The 17626-nt window shown below is 33.0% G+C and overlaps 1 protein-coding gene across 2 annotated transcripts; it reads left to right on the forward strand.

Moving 5' to 3' along the window:
• The first annotated feature begins 502 nt into the window (after positions 1 to 502).
• On the forward strand, positions 503 to 6120 carry LOC138132553 (uncharacterized). 2 transcript variants are annotated; one of them, XM_069050104.1, is made up of 6 exons: positions 503 to 748; positions 5232 to 5333; positions 5381 to 5470; positions 5523 to 5600; positions 5650 to 5802; positions 5853 to 6120. In XM_069050104.1, the coding sequence occupies exons 2-6, from the start codon at positions 5235 to 5237 to the stop codon at positions 5916 to 5918; spliced, it is 486 nt and encodes a 161-aa protein (XP_068906205.1). In that variant the 5' UTR covers positions 503 to 748; positions 5232 to 5234; the 3' UTR covers positions 5919 to 6120. The 2 variants fall into 2 exon arrangements, with proteins under 2 accessions (XP_068906205.1, XP_068906204.1); XM_069050103.1 differs by lacking the exon at positions 503 to 748 and adding an exon at positions 3926 to 4522.
• The last annotated feature ends 11506 nt before the right edge of the window (positions 6121 to 17626 follow it).

Here is a 17626-nt window from a genome sequence, read left to right on the forward strand (position 1 = left end):
ACAAAAAAATATGTTTCAATGATGTAATGATGACTTTATGGGGAAATCTCTACGCCAGTTTTAATAAACTCGCTGACATTTTGGTCTCTTGGAATTGAGCTTTGTTTGGCCATTATTGAGGCTGTGCTGTGTGGTAAAAATTGCGAAATAATCGGGCATTGTACATGCGAATAACCAAATTATGTTTATCTAAGGTTAATAAAAATCCTTGACGCTCGCTAATTTCGTAAATTCTATTAAATTATTTGAGAGACCACTTGAATACTAATTGCTTGTAAGTATTAACGAGATAAAAAATTCTTTAGAAAATTCCCTAATTATTTGGGAAAGTCCACTACAAAATAAATGCATGGGAATCCACAAAAGCTCTCCACACTGCAGAGGGCCATTTAAATTCTTGTGAAAACAATCTCACCGAGCGACGATATCTTACCACCACTCTGTTTCTACTGACTTTTCTTTTTCTACACATTCGTCATTGACCAGTGGCCGGCATTCCCAGCAATGTTTATCTTCCATTATGTCTGTTCAACCGTCTTATGCAAGAACGTGAGCCAATCAGCCTTGACTTATTTGACAAACGATATTTTTTTACTAAAAGAAGGTTAATAGTGTTCCAATCCTCTTGAGTGGTGGTGTGTGTTTCGATACCGGCATCGACTTTTATGTTGCGTGCATGTGTGCAGTGTGCGCGTACTTTTTTCATTAATTCTTAAAGGATTAGAAAGGATTTGTACTTGAAACTAAAGTAAGTGGTCTATTTTTTTTCTGTCTATATGAAAAACGTTTGCATGTTGCGTGTCTTGAATGTATTTATTATATAACAAGAATTTAACATACCTTTTTGTGGACACGTTCACTGCACCCATTACAAATATTTAACTCGAAAATATTTCACTTTTCTAGGATAAATATGAGTAATTAATTTACTAATTTATGTAAGTAATTTACTATATAAGTATCGTAACGTGACGCGATTGGAAAATTGATAACCCATGGTGTATCATAATATGAAGTTATTATCAGCTATAACACAAGTGTGATTATTACCATCGATGATAGTGAAATCGAGCTGCAAATTCAACAAATCCGTAGGACGAAATCGAAAATATTTATTAAATGTAAAAAAAATGTATTACACAAAGTAGTAGGCTGAAGACATTTCTCATTTCTGTCACCAGTGCCAAAATGTAGATGATATACACTATAGAGGCAAAGGGTGTATTTCCTCAGACATCGAGATTGCAGCAAATGTATCTACTTATTGTTTTGCTTTGATACCAGCAAAATCAGAACAAACGCACAAAGATTTCATCTTGCACGGCACTTTACCACACACGTGCGACATTCAAATAAATGTCAAAAAAGTTGACATTACGTATTGACAGCAGATAAAACAAAATTCAACGTTGTGTAATCGTTTTGTCAATGGATTTGGGATATAGAATTGGTAGTAGGTCTGCATATGAATAGCTAATTAGAAATGTCATTAATCAAAAGTATCCAATTTAGTTTCGATAATTTCTCTTTGGATTATGCTACAGGAAGAATTAGAATTAGCTAATAATAATAATTAAATTATACGCTTACAGAATTTTGACATTTAATTTCCTCTACTGCTGATCGTGTCTGTCAAATTATGCAGGCTTAATACCGTCACATAATAATCACAGATACACATATTAATTGAAAAATAACTTTCTCGACTGAAAATAACACGAAAACATTTTCATGGAACTCTTAAATTGTTACCATTTCGGTGACTGTGAAAGATCTGAACACATCGATCGTCTCAAAATTACATTAATAAAGTGAATGTAAAATTGACATGTTTAACAAGTGTTGTGAAATTTTTTTGCAAACATGGATGTTAATAAATTATCGGTCACATGTTGCTAAAACGTGTTTTTATTATTCACTTTTACAAATGATTATTCTAATGCATGTGTCATGTAAAAGCTTCAATTTTCAAGGTTTCATCTATTATTTTTATTACGTTATAATTGTAGCACACTTGCAAGTCATTACATAATTGGACATGTGGGTAGATATTTCAGTTATCGAAGCATGTCAAGATTCAACTTTGTGTTACAAAAACTTTGTGTTGAATAAATCGAGACGCTTATCAATCGTCAAAATAACGCACTTAGAAAACAAACAGAAACATAATTATAGTGATTATTTGTTGAAAGTTTCAGGTGTGACTATAATAAATGGTTGAACAATAAACGAAGTGAACCATCTTCATGTAAAGATTAGAAACCGCAATAATGATGTGTGTTTCATGGTTTTTGTTACTTTTTTCTTTTGGTTTCATAACGTTGCTTCTGTAAATGTTATGTGAACTATCCACATATTTGAGTAACCACGAAATGGACTCTACGCAATAATTATTATTAATTGTATGTATGAAGTTACTAGACTTTTCCTAAAACAATATTTTTTAGCTGAATGTTTTATTCAAGCAATATGTCACAATACAATAAACTCAGCAAAAAAGTAACGTTTTGAAATTTTCATAATACATATTCCATGTACCTAGTAGAATATTTCCAGTATACCTACACAGATTAGGAAAATTGTTAAAATAATTAATACCAGTGTATTATCCAACGAGTGTGTAATATTACCCACGTGGATGAACTGTGCGGGACGAGCTATAGGAGTGAGTGATGGCCATTACAAGCGAGAGAATGCTACACAAATTTATTTATTATTTTCTTGAATAAAAAATTGTATTGAAACTAACAAATTATGAAAATAATTATGTTTATGACACATGAATATGAATATTGCGTTCAAGCAACGCAACTTTATAGTTTACACGACACGATGATTTGCAGATGTAATTTTGCGATTGGTCATAAACCTATAGATACTTAAGGCGGAATAATAAGCCTTTACTCACGGCCGTGGGTAATGAACATCATTACTTAACAGGTAGCGCTTATAAATACAATTGAATGCATTATTTACCAGAAAAACATACAGAGCATGAAACAGTAAAAATTATTATTCAAAATGAAATACTCTATATACAAAAATTAATCTTTCCCAAATGAAATAAAACACTCGACGAAATTTTAATGACGTTAGATAGGTGATGTTAAAAAGTTAATTTAAATAATGAATAACTTAGTTATTGGCACAGAAGTTATTAGTTTACTTCGTGACTACGCAATTTGCAATAAATATTATGTCGTAATTACTTTCGAAAAAACAGAAAACAATTAATGACGCAAAAATAAATAGATTTAAATAATACGGTGCGATCAAAAAAAAAAAAAAATCAGAGTAGGCGAAAATGGTGGTTTTAACCAATCAAAGCATCAGAATAGCACAATCCAGGTAACTCGATTTTTTTTTAATTGATCGCACGTTATTTATAGAACCAATGCATTTCTATTGCTACCATAATGAATCATTGTTTATCTATAAAAAAATTGAAAGTTTCATGACTAACGTGCATACATAGGTATATCCATTCGTGTTGTTTACTGTAGGGATAAAAAACTACTAAATATTCAAGAATGCAACCATGTGAATTCCCGTTACACATGTATGAACAATTCATTCATTTTTATTCACACAATTCAAATTTTAAGGTTCAAGATCAAGTCTTTCGTTGACCCTGATGCAACAGTGTTAGTGAAAGTTGTATTTGAAGTCAATCAGGTTTTTGTTAGAAAAGTGCAACAATCAAACTATGATATTTGCAACGAAATATATTTGTTTAAGAAAATGATCGTAGCGTACTTTAATTATGTCAGATTAATTAGGCCTAATTATACTTCATATACCTCAGACAGATGATTCTGCAAAAAAATTGGACCTTTTTCAACTATCAATTTTTGTTAAACAATTTTCCATCAATTTTATAAGATTATAATGATTTTGTACCTTTGCTGTCTCAAAAACAACAAAAATCTAGGTGGCAGTAATCCGAAATGTGACCATTTTCACGTACCGATACAACTTCCTGATAATCGGAGCCAATTACAAAGTACTTAATTATGATGCACAAATTGTGTGACTCAAATTTCCTAAAGAAATTCCTGTTGGCCAATATCATTGTTGACCAATTACATCTGTCCCGCCATGTAACTTTCTTACCCGAAGCTATTTGAATAATAATGGAAGGTCGTCAACGTGCTTCGTAAGTCGATCAAGCATTTCATCTCCTTTCTGTTAAAAGATCCGATTTGCCTTATCAACAGCTTGTTAGATCACCGTTTAAGCTACCGCTAATCAGCGAGAGTATTCGTTACACGTTCCGTGTTGCTTTCAATCAGTTCTTTAGCGTCTTCATTGGTGGTTGTGCCAGAAAAGGAAAACTCTACTACGACGTGTAAAGTTTATTCAATTCACTTTCGTTGGCAAGTACCGTAGAATTCCTGTAATAACTATTCGAGCATTCTTACGAAAGAATGCCAGTGGGTAAGGTGTAAAACCACACAGTTGACAAGAATCGGTGGATAGTGTGAAATATGGTGAACAGATAAGGATTATGACCATCATTTTTGTAAGTTTTCCAAAACGTTTTTTACCATTCAAGTACTTAACAAAATTGATCATTCATTTTTTTCATTTTTTATTTAGGTATTAAATGCTCTTCAGTGCAACTTTCTTAAATAAGAAATTATTTAATGAACAGGAATGGCAAGTTTGATCGTAATACGGCTTCCTTCTTATGACACTTTTACATAATTTTGAATGTCGACCGATATGAAAGTTGTTTTCTTGTTGCATTTGTCTCGATTCAGAATTATTCTTATCACAGTTACGTTTAGCAAAATTTCTCTATAAAACAATTTTATGTAATTCACCACAAATAGGTGGGCTCGTTCAGTAAACTTCAGTAGAAAAATTTTGCGTAATTTGAGTTGAAGTAATATCGTGATGAGAAAATCGTGTAATTGAGTAAGAGATCTTGATAATCGTTATTGTTGTTTTGTGGTGTCCTTTGACGTACGAGAGCTTTCTCCTTATCAGTGAGAAAGATTTTTGAAATTAGTTACGATCAGATTTTTTTCAGGAAAACTCAGTCACATTATTTGCATAAAAACGTTCTCATCTCGACAATGGTTGGCTCGTGTTATTAAATCGTCCATTCAAACAACTATCGCCGCCGCCACAGCTGTCATTATGCAATCTGAAAAAATAAAAAAACCCAGAGAAAGTTACAGTTTCAGTTTCAATCCAAATTTAATTGATTTGTTTTTCTCTTGCAGGCTATGCAGAACAGATTATTAATTAGAAGTCTCCTGTTATTTTTAATAACAACCTGTTTTGCTTTGGCACTCCAGTCGTCGGCTCCGACCAAATTAAATAAAGTAGGTTTGGAAAAATGTTGTACAGATTTACTCATTTTCCTTTCCAGCTGCCCTCTAGTCAACAAATTGCTCGAGATAAAAGACTTATCAAAAAAAGTCCCGGATTTATCCGGACGCTATTTTCGGTTGTTTACGAGGTACGAAATCTATCCTGGAAACCACTCGTTTGTTAACAATGATACATTTCAGCAATGGGCGGATACCAAAAACACGATCAACAAAGTCAGCGGATTGGTAAATGATAATTTCGCTCCGGAAAATGCTCCTGTAAGTTGGAAGTAATTTAGTGCAATGCATGTACAGCGGTTGGTTTTAGCTAACTGAAGTAACCACAGTTAGTAGTGATCCAAATGCAACGACTACGGAGGCCCCATTTAAACTAACTAGAAGTGAGTTTAATAGGATCCTGAGAAGGAATTTGAAAGGTCTTGTTAGATTGTTCAACATAGAGTTGCAAGACGCTTTGAAGGTAACGTTGGAATACATTAATCGAGGCATATTTCAGTTAGTTCGTTCTAGGTTTCCGAAGTCAATTATGCCCAGTATAGAAAGAACGCGTCGTTAGAAGTTTCGAAATTTTTATAAATGCAAAGGAAATGTTGCCAGATAATCTGTGATAAATTGTAGAATTATGTGCATTGCTCAATTATATTTCGACCGTCACGGTCGTAGATTATGTAGAAAAATTAGGTTAGTGTTGAATATTTATTTCAATAATTCCGCTAACATTGTCTTGTAAATCCTAGTAATTTATTTAATTGTAAATAAAAATAATTTAAAACAATAACTTGGTTTCGCTAAAGAAGCCCAACAAAAGTCGTATCGTAACAAGTGGTAACATTATGAAACGCTACAGGATACAGGAAACAATAGTTATTTATTATACGAGTTTTATAAGACACCATTTTGTCGCACGACTTTTTTAGAGCACGAGGAGCGCAGCGACGAGTGCTATAAGCAAACAAGTGCGACAAAATGGCTTATAAAACAAGTATAATACAATATTTTTTCTATTTTGCCCCTTACATTTAAAAAAAGTCCAAAACATAATACTAGGAATATTATATTTGGCAAATATGAGGGTTGGTAAAGCTGGTAAATAGACGAACAATTGTAAGATTTGAATTTAAAGTGTCGTGAAAGGCAGTGATCGCCTAGCAACAACTCACTATGAGTCGTCACTGCCAACATTAAAACTTTAAGTAAATGTTCCTGAAACCGCGTATCGAAAAGAGCTCCTTTTCGAAACCCGTTTGAGTGTTATACTGACTGTGTTATAGGTGCAAAATAGAAAAAAATATGTACACGTTATGATACAGTGTGATTCATTTTATCTCATACCTAATGCAATTTTAAAATGATATTCTAAGTATAATAGTTTGTAGAACTCCAACAAATAATTGGAATATTAAATCCTAATTGTTTTTGAATAATTTTAACAATGTAACACTGAAGGGACGTACCTTCATTATCAATTCTAAACATTATCGCACATTATGCATAAATCTTATTCCTGGACGTATTTCTTGACGTCATCTCTTGTGTGCGAATAGGTAACAAAAAACAAAACAAAACGATTATGTTTAACTGTTATCACAAAATTTGTATTTATCACCGTCTGTTGAATATGTTTAGATAATTTTTTTACCAGTTCCTGAAAACATTTCAAGGGTACTAAGTTGAAATGTACAAATTATTTTATTTAATACTAGTGGGCTCCATTATAACAGATGCAAAACCTGTCCCACTTATAGGATCAGATTATTACAGCTCTATTGGAAACTTGGTAAGTTGGTTGATTTCATCTTTACATCCTCTGAGGTATTTTTTTAGTTTAGACTGCCGATTACGTTTGGTATCGGGACAATAGGTGTAAATTTTCTTGGTTTTCACGCTTCTGCTGGTGTTCTTGGTGGTTTGTTTGGCGAAAATTTACTAAGTCCAGGAGGACCACATGCCGAAGGCAGCACCCCGTGGGGTCAGAGTGCCGGAGCAGGAGTAGGCATTCGATTGCAACATGGTAAAAAAAAAAGAAAATAACCATTACTACCTCATTGACAAACTACTCTTAAAATAACATTCTTGTCTTGTAATATTTTAGCAAAATACGAAAATTATAGCAAACATATTTAATTTAAAAGAGATTGTTCGAAACTCTAGGTTTATCTAAAATTAAGATACATAATTATTTTGAAAGTATTTCTAGCACTCCAGGCGAACTAATAATAATAATTCATTTCATAACGGATTTCTATATTTTTATATATTTCATTAATTCACGTTCATTCCCGTTGTTTTGACATAATGGAACACCATGGAAATTGTACATTTAATTTGGTAGTAAAGCTGTCTGTTGAATTAGGTTATGTTTTTCTAAGTTTGAGGTTATAAACAGCGTCAATGTCTAGTCCCATTATGCGAAAACAACGTTAATGGTGTTTACGAGGGTTACGATTGGGCAATTTCTTTTAATTTAAAATTTTCAAATCAAGACTACTTCGCTAATTTTTCACAATTCTAGGCAAAGTTATTGGATACCTCTACGCCAGAGCTACATTCGGAAATAAAGAGCATATAGTCACGTTACCAACAAATCTACTAGAGACTGTAGGTTACAACAAATTCCATTTGTTGTTGTAAAACACAGAGATCAGCATCTCAGAAATAACTGTCAGTCGTGACAGTTTACATAATATATATGTACAGGGTGTAATATATACAGATATGTATATGTACTATCGACTAGCAAAAAAAACTGGTACATAGTGTTGCTTTAGACACTTCCAAAACTCAATAAAAATGTGAGTTTTGGAAGCGTCTATAGTAACATACTGTACCAGTTTTTTTTGCTATCCGATTGTACCATACTTATATGAAATACGTATCTTACATACATATATATATACAGGGTCATTATAAATTATTGTCCCATCGCAGTTGGCGTAGAAAACCCACACAAATTTTGGATGTGCCGCCAGCCTCGCAACGTTAGACAAACTAGTAGAAAGATTTCCACTACCGCCAGTACCGCCACCTATCGGCGATACTAGTCTTACTTATGTTATGAGGCTGGGACAATCATTTATAATGACCCTGTACATACTATAATATATACCGTGAGTTTTTTATTTTACTGAACATGCATGCTAATGCATATGTAAGTTTGGTTGCCTATCTCAAATGAATTGACTTGTCTACTTTAGAACTGAACATAACCATCTTACATTATGTTTTACATTATCTTTTCAGCGAAATAAAAAACTCAGTGTATGTAATGATATGTACAATTCCGGAATTAAAATTTCGGGCAGCCTTGTCATACTATAAACTCTAACAGCACAACCTTTACGTTAATATAACCTCATTTTTTACTTTTGTCATGTTTTTGTCAATTTAATTTATCTACATTAAAAATAGTGATTTGTGGCATAATAATGGGTAGGCAACATGGTAAAAGCGATGATTTAATTACATTCAGTCCAATGAACTCAAATTCAAAAATCAAAAAATGACTGCGTGATCGACACAGAACAGTTTGATTTTAGAATGTCAGTCATGATCACAGTAAAAGGTGGTTGATAGAGATTTTGTTGAAGTGACAGAAAAATGCTGCCCGAAATTTTGATTCCGCGACTGTACATTGTACAGGAATTATTAGTAATACAGTACAGTAATCGTGATTTATTCTGTTTCCACCGGCTACCTATGACTTTAATAAACCGCAACTATCCTAGCACAAGGAATTTTTTTAGCGAAACTTTAATATCAACTCGACAACATATTTGTATTAAGATTTTGTTCCCCAATTTATTTTTTATTATAAAAGGGAGCGGGGCATCGGAGCCAGATTTTATTTTCGTTACGGATATCCAGTAATAATACATAATTCCTTTGAAATCACTATTTATTTTATACTACCATTTAATTTGTATTATACCCACTTTTTACACGACATCCACACACAGATAATAATATTAAAATGAAGTAATGAAGCAATGTAGTATTGAAGTTACAATGGAAAGCGGTTGAGGGTCACCCATTCAAACATTGTCGGCGTCCGATGTTGCTTAACTTCACTGATTAAATAATGATAGCGTATTTGTAGTTGTTGGGCCCCCGTATTATTATGTTACAAGATGAATGAGCAAGATGCCATGATCTACGACGCCCGATGTAAGATAACGCTGTTAGACAAAAATATAAAAGTATCTGTTAAATGCAAAGAAAGAAATTGTCCACTAAATTTTTAAAAGAAATCACTGACCACTAAGTCAGACAACTGAATTAAATGTGAAATATACGATTCGATTTTTGTAAAAAATGAACCATTAGAAACTCCTCCGGTGATTTTGCAATTTTTGCTAACAATGTAGAGACCAATACCTAAAATTATCCTCCGATGTCTCATTTACTTTTTAAAATATTTAGATTTACTACGGATTTAGTATTTTAAATGTCTTGTATCAGTATCTTTACATTTTTTTATTGTTGCTCACTATCTTAAAGCACTTTTTTATGTTCTGATTAAACTTTATCTTGAAATAGTGTAAAAGCCAGCTTAAATAAATCATTTTCAAACGTCATATTGCTTTTATATTAGTTAAAAAACCTGAAATTGTGAATTAGTGCCCTAAATGTACATCATATTATACGTTCTACTATTCAAAAAGATACAAATAAAGATTACTTCTAAAAATGTTCTTTTCTTTCTCTTTCTGCAGTGATTCATGACACCACTGTATTATCTATTCACTTTGATTGTGACCACAACGAAAAACATAGTAGGCGCTGTTTAGCTGTGTGCTGCATACGTTTTACACTAAATATTTGTGTGGTGTGAACATGATGTGAAAATGTCAGAATTGTCAAAACTTGAACATGGTAGTAAAGCAATGATTTTAATGTATTTATCAATATTAATAACGGAAATGAATATTTGAAGTAGGAGAAACTAAAAACGTCTGTCTGATTCTGTGATCACGTCTGTTGAAAAGTGGGGTTATATCCAGGTACAGATTATTTAACGTAAAAACTTCGAAATCACCTCATGCAATTCTCGATATTAATGAAGAACGAAGGAAATGGTAATTTGGCAGTAACACAAACGCGAAAAATGCCTGGTATAAAGGTAATCAGAACTTTCAATTAGCATTGATTAATACAAATATTTTCAGATAAAAACTAATCAGACAGAAAGTTCAAAAAAAAGATTTACAGGGGATGAAAAGGCAGAAGGTATAAAACTACAACACTTACTAGCCAAAATGTACAACAAAAAAGCACAAATAGAGTTAACTTTATTGGTGATGTTCGTTTTTGTGAGTTGTTGTCCCGTTGGCTTCAATAAATGTCTCGAAACAAGTCAATATTAACCGTTTGGTCCCAACTTTGAGAAGACGACGTGGCATTTTCTTTTTGAATTCTAAAATTTTGTACCAAAACTCAATTTTATAGATATGCGCAGTGTACGTCGAAAAACGTTTGCGCAAGTCGTTCTCCATTCTGTTTTCTGTGAGCGTGACGTTTCTGTCAAAATGGCGCCTCCGAGAGTTGCCAACTGCGACTGGATTTAGTGTTATCTAAAATTCCCTATCAATAACCTAGCAACTGAAAAGTTACTACGGAGTGGTCACAATCAAAATGAATAGATTATATTCTCAATGATCAAAATATTATTTATACAAGGTTATTCACCCAAGAGTACCTACGAGCCTAACAGAATCTAACATGCAACCAAAATTAGATTTCACAGGCATAACATGTAATTAAAAACAATGTTACATACCATGGTGCTTGTGAAATGTAATTTGGGTTGCATGTTTTCCACGTTAGGCTCGTACTCTTGCGTGAATAACTGTAAAATTTTGGAAGTACTTACATAAATTGAACAATGTACCTAAAAAGGCATGTGTTCTGGTCATATTTTTGGACATACGTATTTAGTAAATAATTCACAATCTGAAACAAATGGGGTTTTGGCAATACAGGGTGTTATGAAACTCCACGTAATAAATTCAATCACCAACAAAACTCATTAATATAAATATTTTTTGCGGATTGATTTTTCTTTAATCGAATATTTCTTTTACATTTTTCTAATCCCTAATTTGGCACTTCGCTCATGGGATAATCATCAATAATAATTGAAGCGAAAGAGTGAGCGAAAATGTTTTTGTGCGATAAAAACTTTACAGTTTTTTTGAAGAAAGAATGACCGCTGTTGTAGTACTAACAGTTTTCACTGTTTTTCATTCGAGTATTTTAATCGAGTAATTTTTTTTTTCGTGCTTCGTTATCAATGGATTTGTAAATACATGAACGGGTACGAATTTTAGTGGTTAAATTGGTGGTTAAATTTATTACGTGGAATTCCATAACGCCCGGTTTAGTGCAGATAGTAGTGGTATCAACAGAAAAGTAGGGTTATGATTTTCTCAATTATTTAAATTTAGTCGTTGCAATTAAAAGAAACCAAAAAAGACGTAGATATTTCAATATTATACAAAAAAATTATTGGAATTTGAGTAAGACCGCAAGGGCAACATATTTGAACAAGAAGTAATTCAAAATAAAATGAAAAAATATAATCCAAATCTAAATGCAAAAAGTAACAAAAATTGTTGGTGTACTTGTTGTTTCCATAAATTGGCGTAATTGCCACTGTCCCATTTCATTATGTAAAGGTTCTCAAATAAAACAATTTAAAATCATTGAATTCGTGTTTAAGTTACATTTTCAAATTTATTTTGGGTTCAGCTGCGTAAAGTTTATTAACCCGTGTTAACCTTAACCTCTCACATTATTGCCAACCACCCATCGCATAAGTTACAATTTTGTGGATTTCGTTCAAAGTTGTTAATGCATAGTAAAAACTGATTGGTTTATTTTCATTTTGACTTAATTTAGTACGTTTCTCCTGTGGTGTGTACAATTGATAAAAACTGAATTTATAACAAGATGATAGATGTGAGGTTTAACATTTTTTTATTGGTGGACGAGATTTAGTATCAAGCTTTGTGTGATCTAGGTAAATATTGAAACGAAAATTAAACTAGCTACTTATTTGTTCTTGTTGCAGTTGAAATATGTCTTCAGTAATTTGATGATAATGTATTTCTTAAGTAATGTAACCTATTTTACCTTACCTTCCACAAATTGTTTCAATTATTTTCTTTCAATATTAATACTGCCTATTATCTGTGGTTATGGAGACTGTTTAATTTCACAAGTGGGATGGATATAATGTATGTTAACCCAAATAATGAATATTTACATATAAATGGAACAACTGGACCCAGAATACATCAAAAACAAAAGGTAATTCTGTAAGTTGGAAAGTGAAACCTACATTGTTAAATATCAGGTTTTGATATTGATATCTAATAGACAATTGCCATTTCATAAAATACGAGTATAATTTGTTCCCAATAATATCTCAAATCCCGTAAACATTGTGAAAAACCTAGTCTTTTTACCACCGGCCTTCTGGAGCGGTCGAACTGTCGAATCCATCTTCGGGGCCGATGTGTGGACCGATGCCTCTTCCACGCCGGAGTGACCTTGGAAAGAGCCGGTTGGGTCCCGCCTCGCGATTAGCAAGTCGTCTCGAAGAAGAGTATCGTCTTTTGTCCAGCTCGCTTTTACGGAGCCGCAGTCTTTTTTGTAGAGTTAGAGGAGAGGAGTGAACGAAACAACCACGTTTAGAGCGTGAACGAATTTCGACTGGCTTCACCTATTTATCGGAAAGTTGGGACCAAACGCGGCCAATGAGCGGGCAGAGTACCACGAACAAAAATCGGGACACGCCCGGTCTCAGTCTGGAAACTATTAAGAGCTAAGATAGGCAACCCTCATTACAACCATGTATCTGCGGAATTGTGGTCTGCAGTTTTGTATAATAATAATTAATAATAAACACTTATGTGGTATGCTAATAAAGTGATAAACAATTTTTAATTAAGAATTTAACATAAACTTATAGTTTTTTTTTTTACAAAGTTGTTACTTCCGTAAATTACGTAGGTCGCAAATTTCTTATTACTTTTTACTCGACAAATAGAGAAGAAAGCGGTGCATACCTACTTCGAACAGCTTGCCGAAGATGTGGGAGAAAGTTGGAAAATCATTTCCAGTTCCGGAAAAACGGCCATAAATTCATCTTACTCGCCTATTATAGTGTAACATTTCCGATATTACGTGATAATGGAGGTGCGCATAAATTGCCCAGTCATTTATTCATATCGGTTGCATTATTTCCGCATCAACTAAACCATGGACTTGCCCATGTTTCTTCCCATGTGGAAGAAAAATATCGGTTTTTCCAGGTAAAGTTGTTTCGGAAGTGATTTGTTACATAAGCGAAAGCAAAGAACCGGTCAACGAAATGGCTGGCACCAAACTTATTTTGGAAAATTACTATAGACAAGCAAAAACAAGGTTTCAGAATTAATTTATAACCGCAATTATTATCATTTACATAAATAAGTTGATTCGTTAATAACAAAAACAAATGTTGCGAGTTATAATTGTTTAGATTGTTTCAATAGGATGAGTAAGGACAGAACCAAAGTGTTTGAACAGGACACATACATATTCAATTGAGTGGGGTCATAGCGTTAAACAAATTGGGTCAAGCAAATCGATTTATTAAAGGTGGAAAATAATTATCGAAACCAGGTAAAATGCAGTCATGTCCTTGTAAAATCTACGAGAAAAACAAAATCAAGCGATATTTATTGAGTCTAGAGTAGTAAATAATTTTATAGAGAAAGGCCTAAAGCTGCTGCTTTTATAACCACTAATATGGTTGTTATTTTTGAATAGGGAGCATTTATTATGGCGTTAAAGAGTTCATTTCTTTTTAGTAAGTACCTACATATTATTGTGATTTTCTTCATATAAGAGCAACATAAACATTACTTATAATTAGTAAAATCGTCCCGGAAATAAATATCTTACCTTGAACCTTCCTCCCGCGAGATAAACTTAATCTAAAGTAGTAAAGTATGCTCGGTGTTATCTTAACTCAAATTAATACAAGTTAGGTACTTTTTACGTTTTAAAAAAGAAAAAGTTACTCAAACCTATCTTAAAACAAGAACACAACCTGGTTTACTTTAAGAATTAGTGAATTCTGCATCAAATTCGTTTATTTCGTAACTGTAAAAACTTTCTAAACCTGAAATTCCCAAATAAAAGTTAACAATCACCAAAAATTACAATAAAATACCGATTCACAGAGTTTTAATAACAAAATAATCATTCAAGTCCTAAGCGTTGTAGTACATATTTATATTATGCCTAAAAAATAAAATCCAATAAAAATAGTAAACATAAAATAGTATTGTTTTCTGATGAAGTGTCTAAATCAATACTGGATCTCTGTAGAAGGTCATTTAATTTAGATGTTCAGATTTCAAGTAGTACAGTTAGGACACGGAATTTCGGGCATCATTTTTCCGGTGCACCCGAACTGCGGTCAGCGGTCAGAAGCCCAATAATCCTACACCTGAACTGCGGTCAAAGAATTTTAACTTACCTGCTCGTCTCTAATCTTATCTCGAACTGCGGTCAAGAAAATTTAACTTATTAGGCATTCACCATCTTTTTGGGACCGAGTTGGCTATGACCATCTACTGTTTTTCTTGGCATTATTTTGGTGATAACTAAGTTCCCTAAAGGAAATTGACACTTTTTGTGTTAGGTTATTTTCAGTTTAAGGTTATATTTTTTGAATAGATACGTTGTTGCCGGATCTCTTAAATCTGGTAGTCAAATTTTCCATCAACAAAGAATATTTATTGATTACACATAAATTGCATGTTACTTTCACAAGAAAATATTATTATGTGAGATTCTGTGTTGTTGACTGATAAAAAAAATTCACCTCTGGAGGTCTTGACCGCAGAGATTAGTAAGACCGACTATAACCCCTTTTACCTGACCCTAGTTGGACCGCAGTTCGGGTGCGCCCCATTTTTCTGTCACTTGAAAAAATTGCAATGTAAATCACCCTTTATTGTCAACGTGACATTCAAAAGTCAAATTTTGAATTTTATTTTCTGTTCACGTCAATCGCATGTCAATCAAAATCGTCGCAAGCGGTAAAATTGAAGTTAATAATGTAAAGCCTATTTTACATTTTTTGACGGTATATTGACAGTGATGCCCGAAATTCCGTGTCTCGAACTGTACCAAGGTTGGAATATGCCATCCCTAATTTATCTGAATAATAATTATTAAATTTGTTTATAAAGTTTTGCAAAAATAAAAGTTTTTGACAGTTATCCGAACTTCCGTTATTCAGTTAACATGGTTCTTACTGTATATTCAGTTCAGTGTTTCATAAATTCTTCAATTATCACTAATAAAAAATTTAAACATTGTTGCAAATGATGCGGTCGCATTTATTTCTTAACTTCTTTAACAAATATCTTTTTGCAAAATAACCAGAGGACAAAATTATTCTTCAAGGTTGTATGAGAAAATCATAACAAAAACTCATCTGTCTGCCTACACAAGACTTGTAGTAGATGTTGTAGAATGGGAATAAATCTTCAATAAATATATCTATTATTAGCTTGCATAACATTTTCCATGGTTAAAAGAAGTAATTTATAAAAAAAAACCTGTAAAAGGGTAAATACCAAATGATAAAGAAACGTGGATAATCTTTTTAGTTTATCAAATTTCTTAGAATGCACCTACGTAAGAAGATTTCGTTATAGAATACGATACCAAGCCTTTGTCACCAGACCATGGAAGGAGTGTTTTGTAGAATAAAAAGCAGGATATCAGAGATTCCCTGTAATACATTTTTAAAGCAGGCTTGTCATGTGTATTATTTGCAAAGCACATTTAATGTGACCATGCAATTCATAAGTCAGTCGACGAAGGATTCTGAAAAGGCCACAGAGGAAATAATTGGGGCAAGCTAGAGTAAGTTTTATTGTCTTTATTTGGACCTTCACAAAGACATACTAATTATTTTTATCTATATTCTTTAATGTCTGGGTTTGGGTTCACTTTTGAGAAAAATCTCGAGTAATCGGAAATAAAGTGAAGTAAATTATCTACAAAAATGCTTTTATACTTTTTGTCGTTGTTAATCGATAGGTTGTAGACTTACAACCAACAGAATACATATATGCATACATATTTGCTATTATGTATTTATTTCTTACATTAGTATTTGATATTTTGCATGTCTTAAAATATTTCAATGCCATTTAACCCATTTGCATTTGTAAATATTAAACCTTTTCAACATATACCTACCTGCAAAAAGACAGGCATCCAGAGACTATGCTATCACAAGAAGGGTGGGTAGGGGAAATGAGACATACGAGGGACCATAGTTGGGTTCCAGAACAGATATATGTAGTACCTAATAATAAAATAAAATGAGGAGGAGTTGCCTATAACTGTATACCCCGAAGCCTATTTTACATTGACACTGTTTTTTGATATGAATTACCAAAAAGAAAAAATAGAAAAATATAAAGGGAAACAAAAATGAAAACATAGACATGGTCAACGGCCGCTTCATGTACAGCAGCAGCAATGAAATGCGACAAAAATAGTGTTAAACCACTGCGCATCCGGCTCTCACAGCTCAAGCTACAATGGGGAAGCTGTATGTTAAATTCTGTCAATTCGATTTGAAAGATATTCTAAATCTGTAGGAAAAATTAAATCTCAGTATTTCACATTCGTTGAAAAGTGCAACTTCATCACTAGATTTTCAGAAAAGCTCTGATTCGTTTGAGCAGGATTCTATAGGGCAAGCAATAAAGGCCTGACTCACACTAACAAAATATGTTTTTGGAAAGCCCTGTCTTTCCAACGTTTCAGATAAAATAGAAGAAATTGCAACATTTTACAGAGCATAAAGTGAGTGACAGGACCTCGAACATATCGAACACTGAGTGTTTTAAAAATGCAAGTGCAAGTCAAAAGAGTTGAGAAAATAGGATTTCAATTTCTGTTGGTACTTTCCGAATGAAAGGGCAACAACGAAGCTCTGCACATACATACATAGATAGCACATAGCATTATTTTGTATAATATACAGCCTGTTCCAGAACAGGACAGGTTGATGGACAGCAAAAATAGTTATTGATATCCCAACAATCATCGAAAAGTGGAATTTTGGAATTTTGACTTCGAAACTCCGGCAACCCAAAATTGTGGTCATCCTACTTTGATGGTGCTCAACTCTGATTGGTCATGTTTAGGATACCTTTTCTCGATTATCGCCTGAGGTAGGACTTTTTTTTATTTAAAATTCAGAT

Source organism: Tenebrio molitor, chromosome 6 (genome assembly GCF_963966145.1).
Source record: "Tenebrio molitor chromosome 6, icTenMoli1.1, whole genome shotgun sequence".
Taxonomy (NCBI): Eukaryota; Metazoa; Arthropoda; class Insecta; order Coleoptera; family Tenebrionidae; genus Tenebrio; species Tenebrio molitor.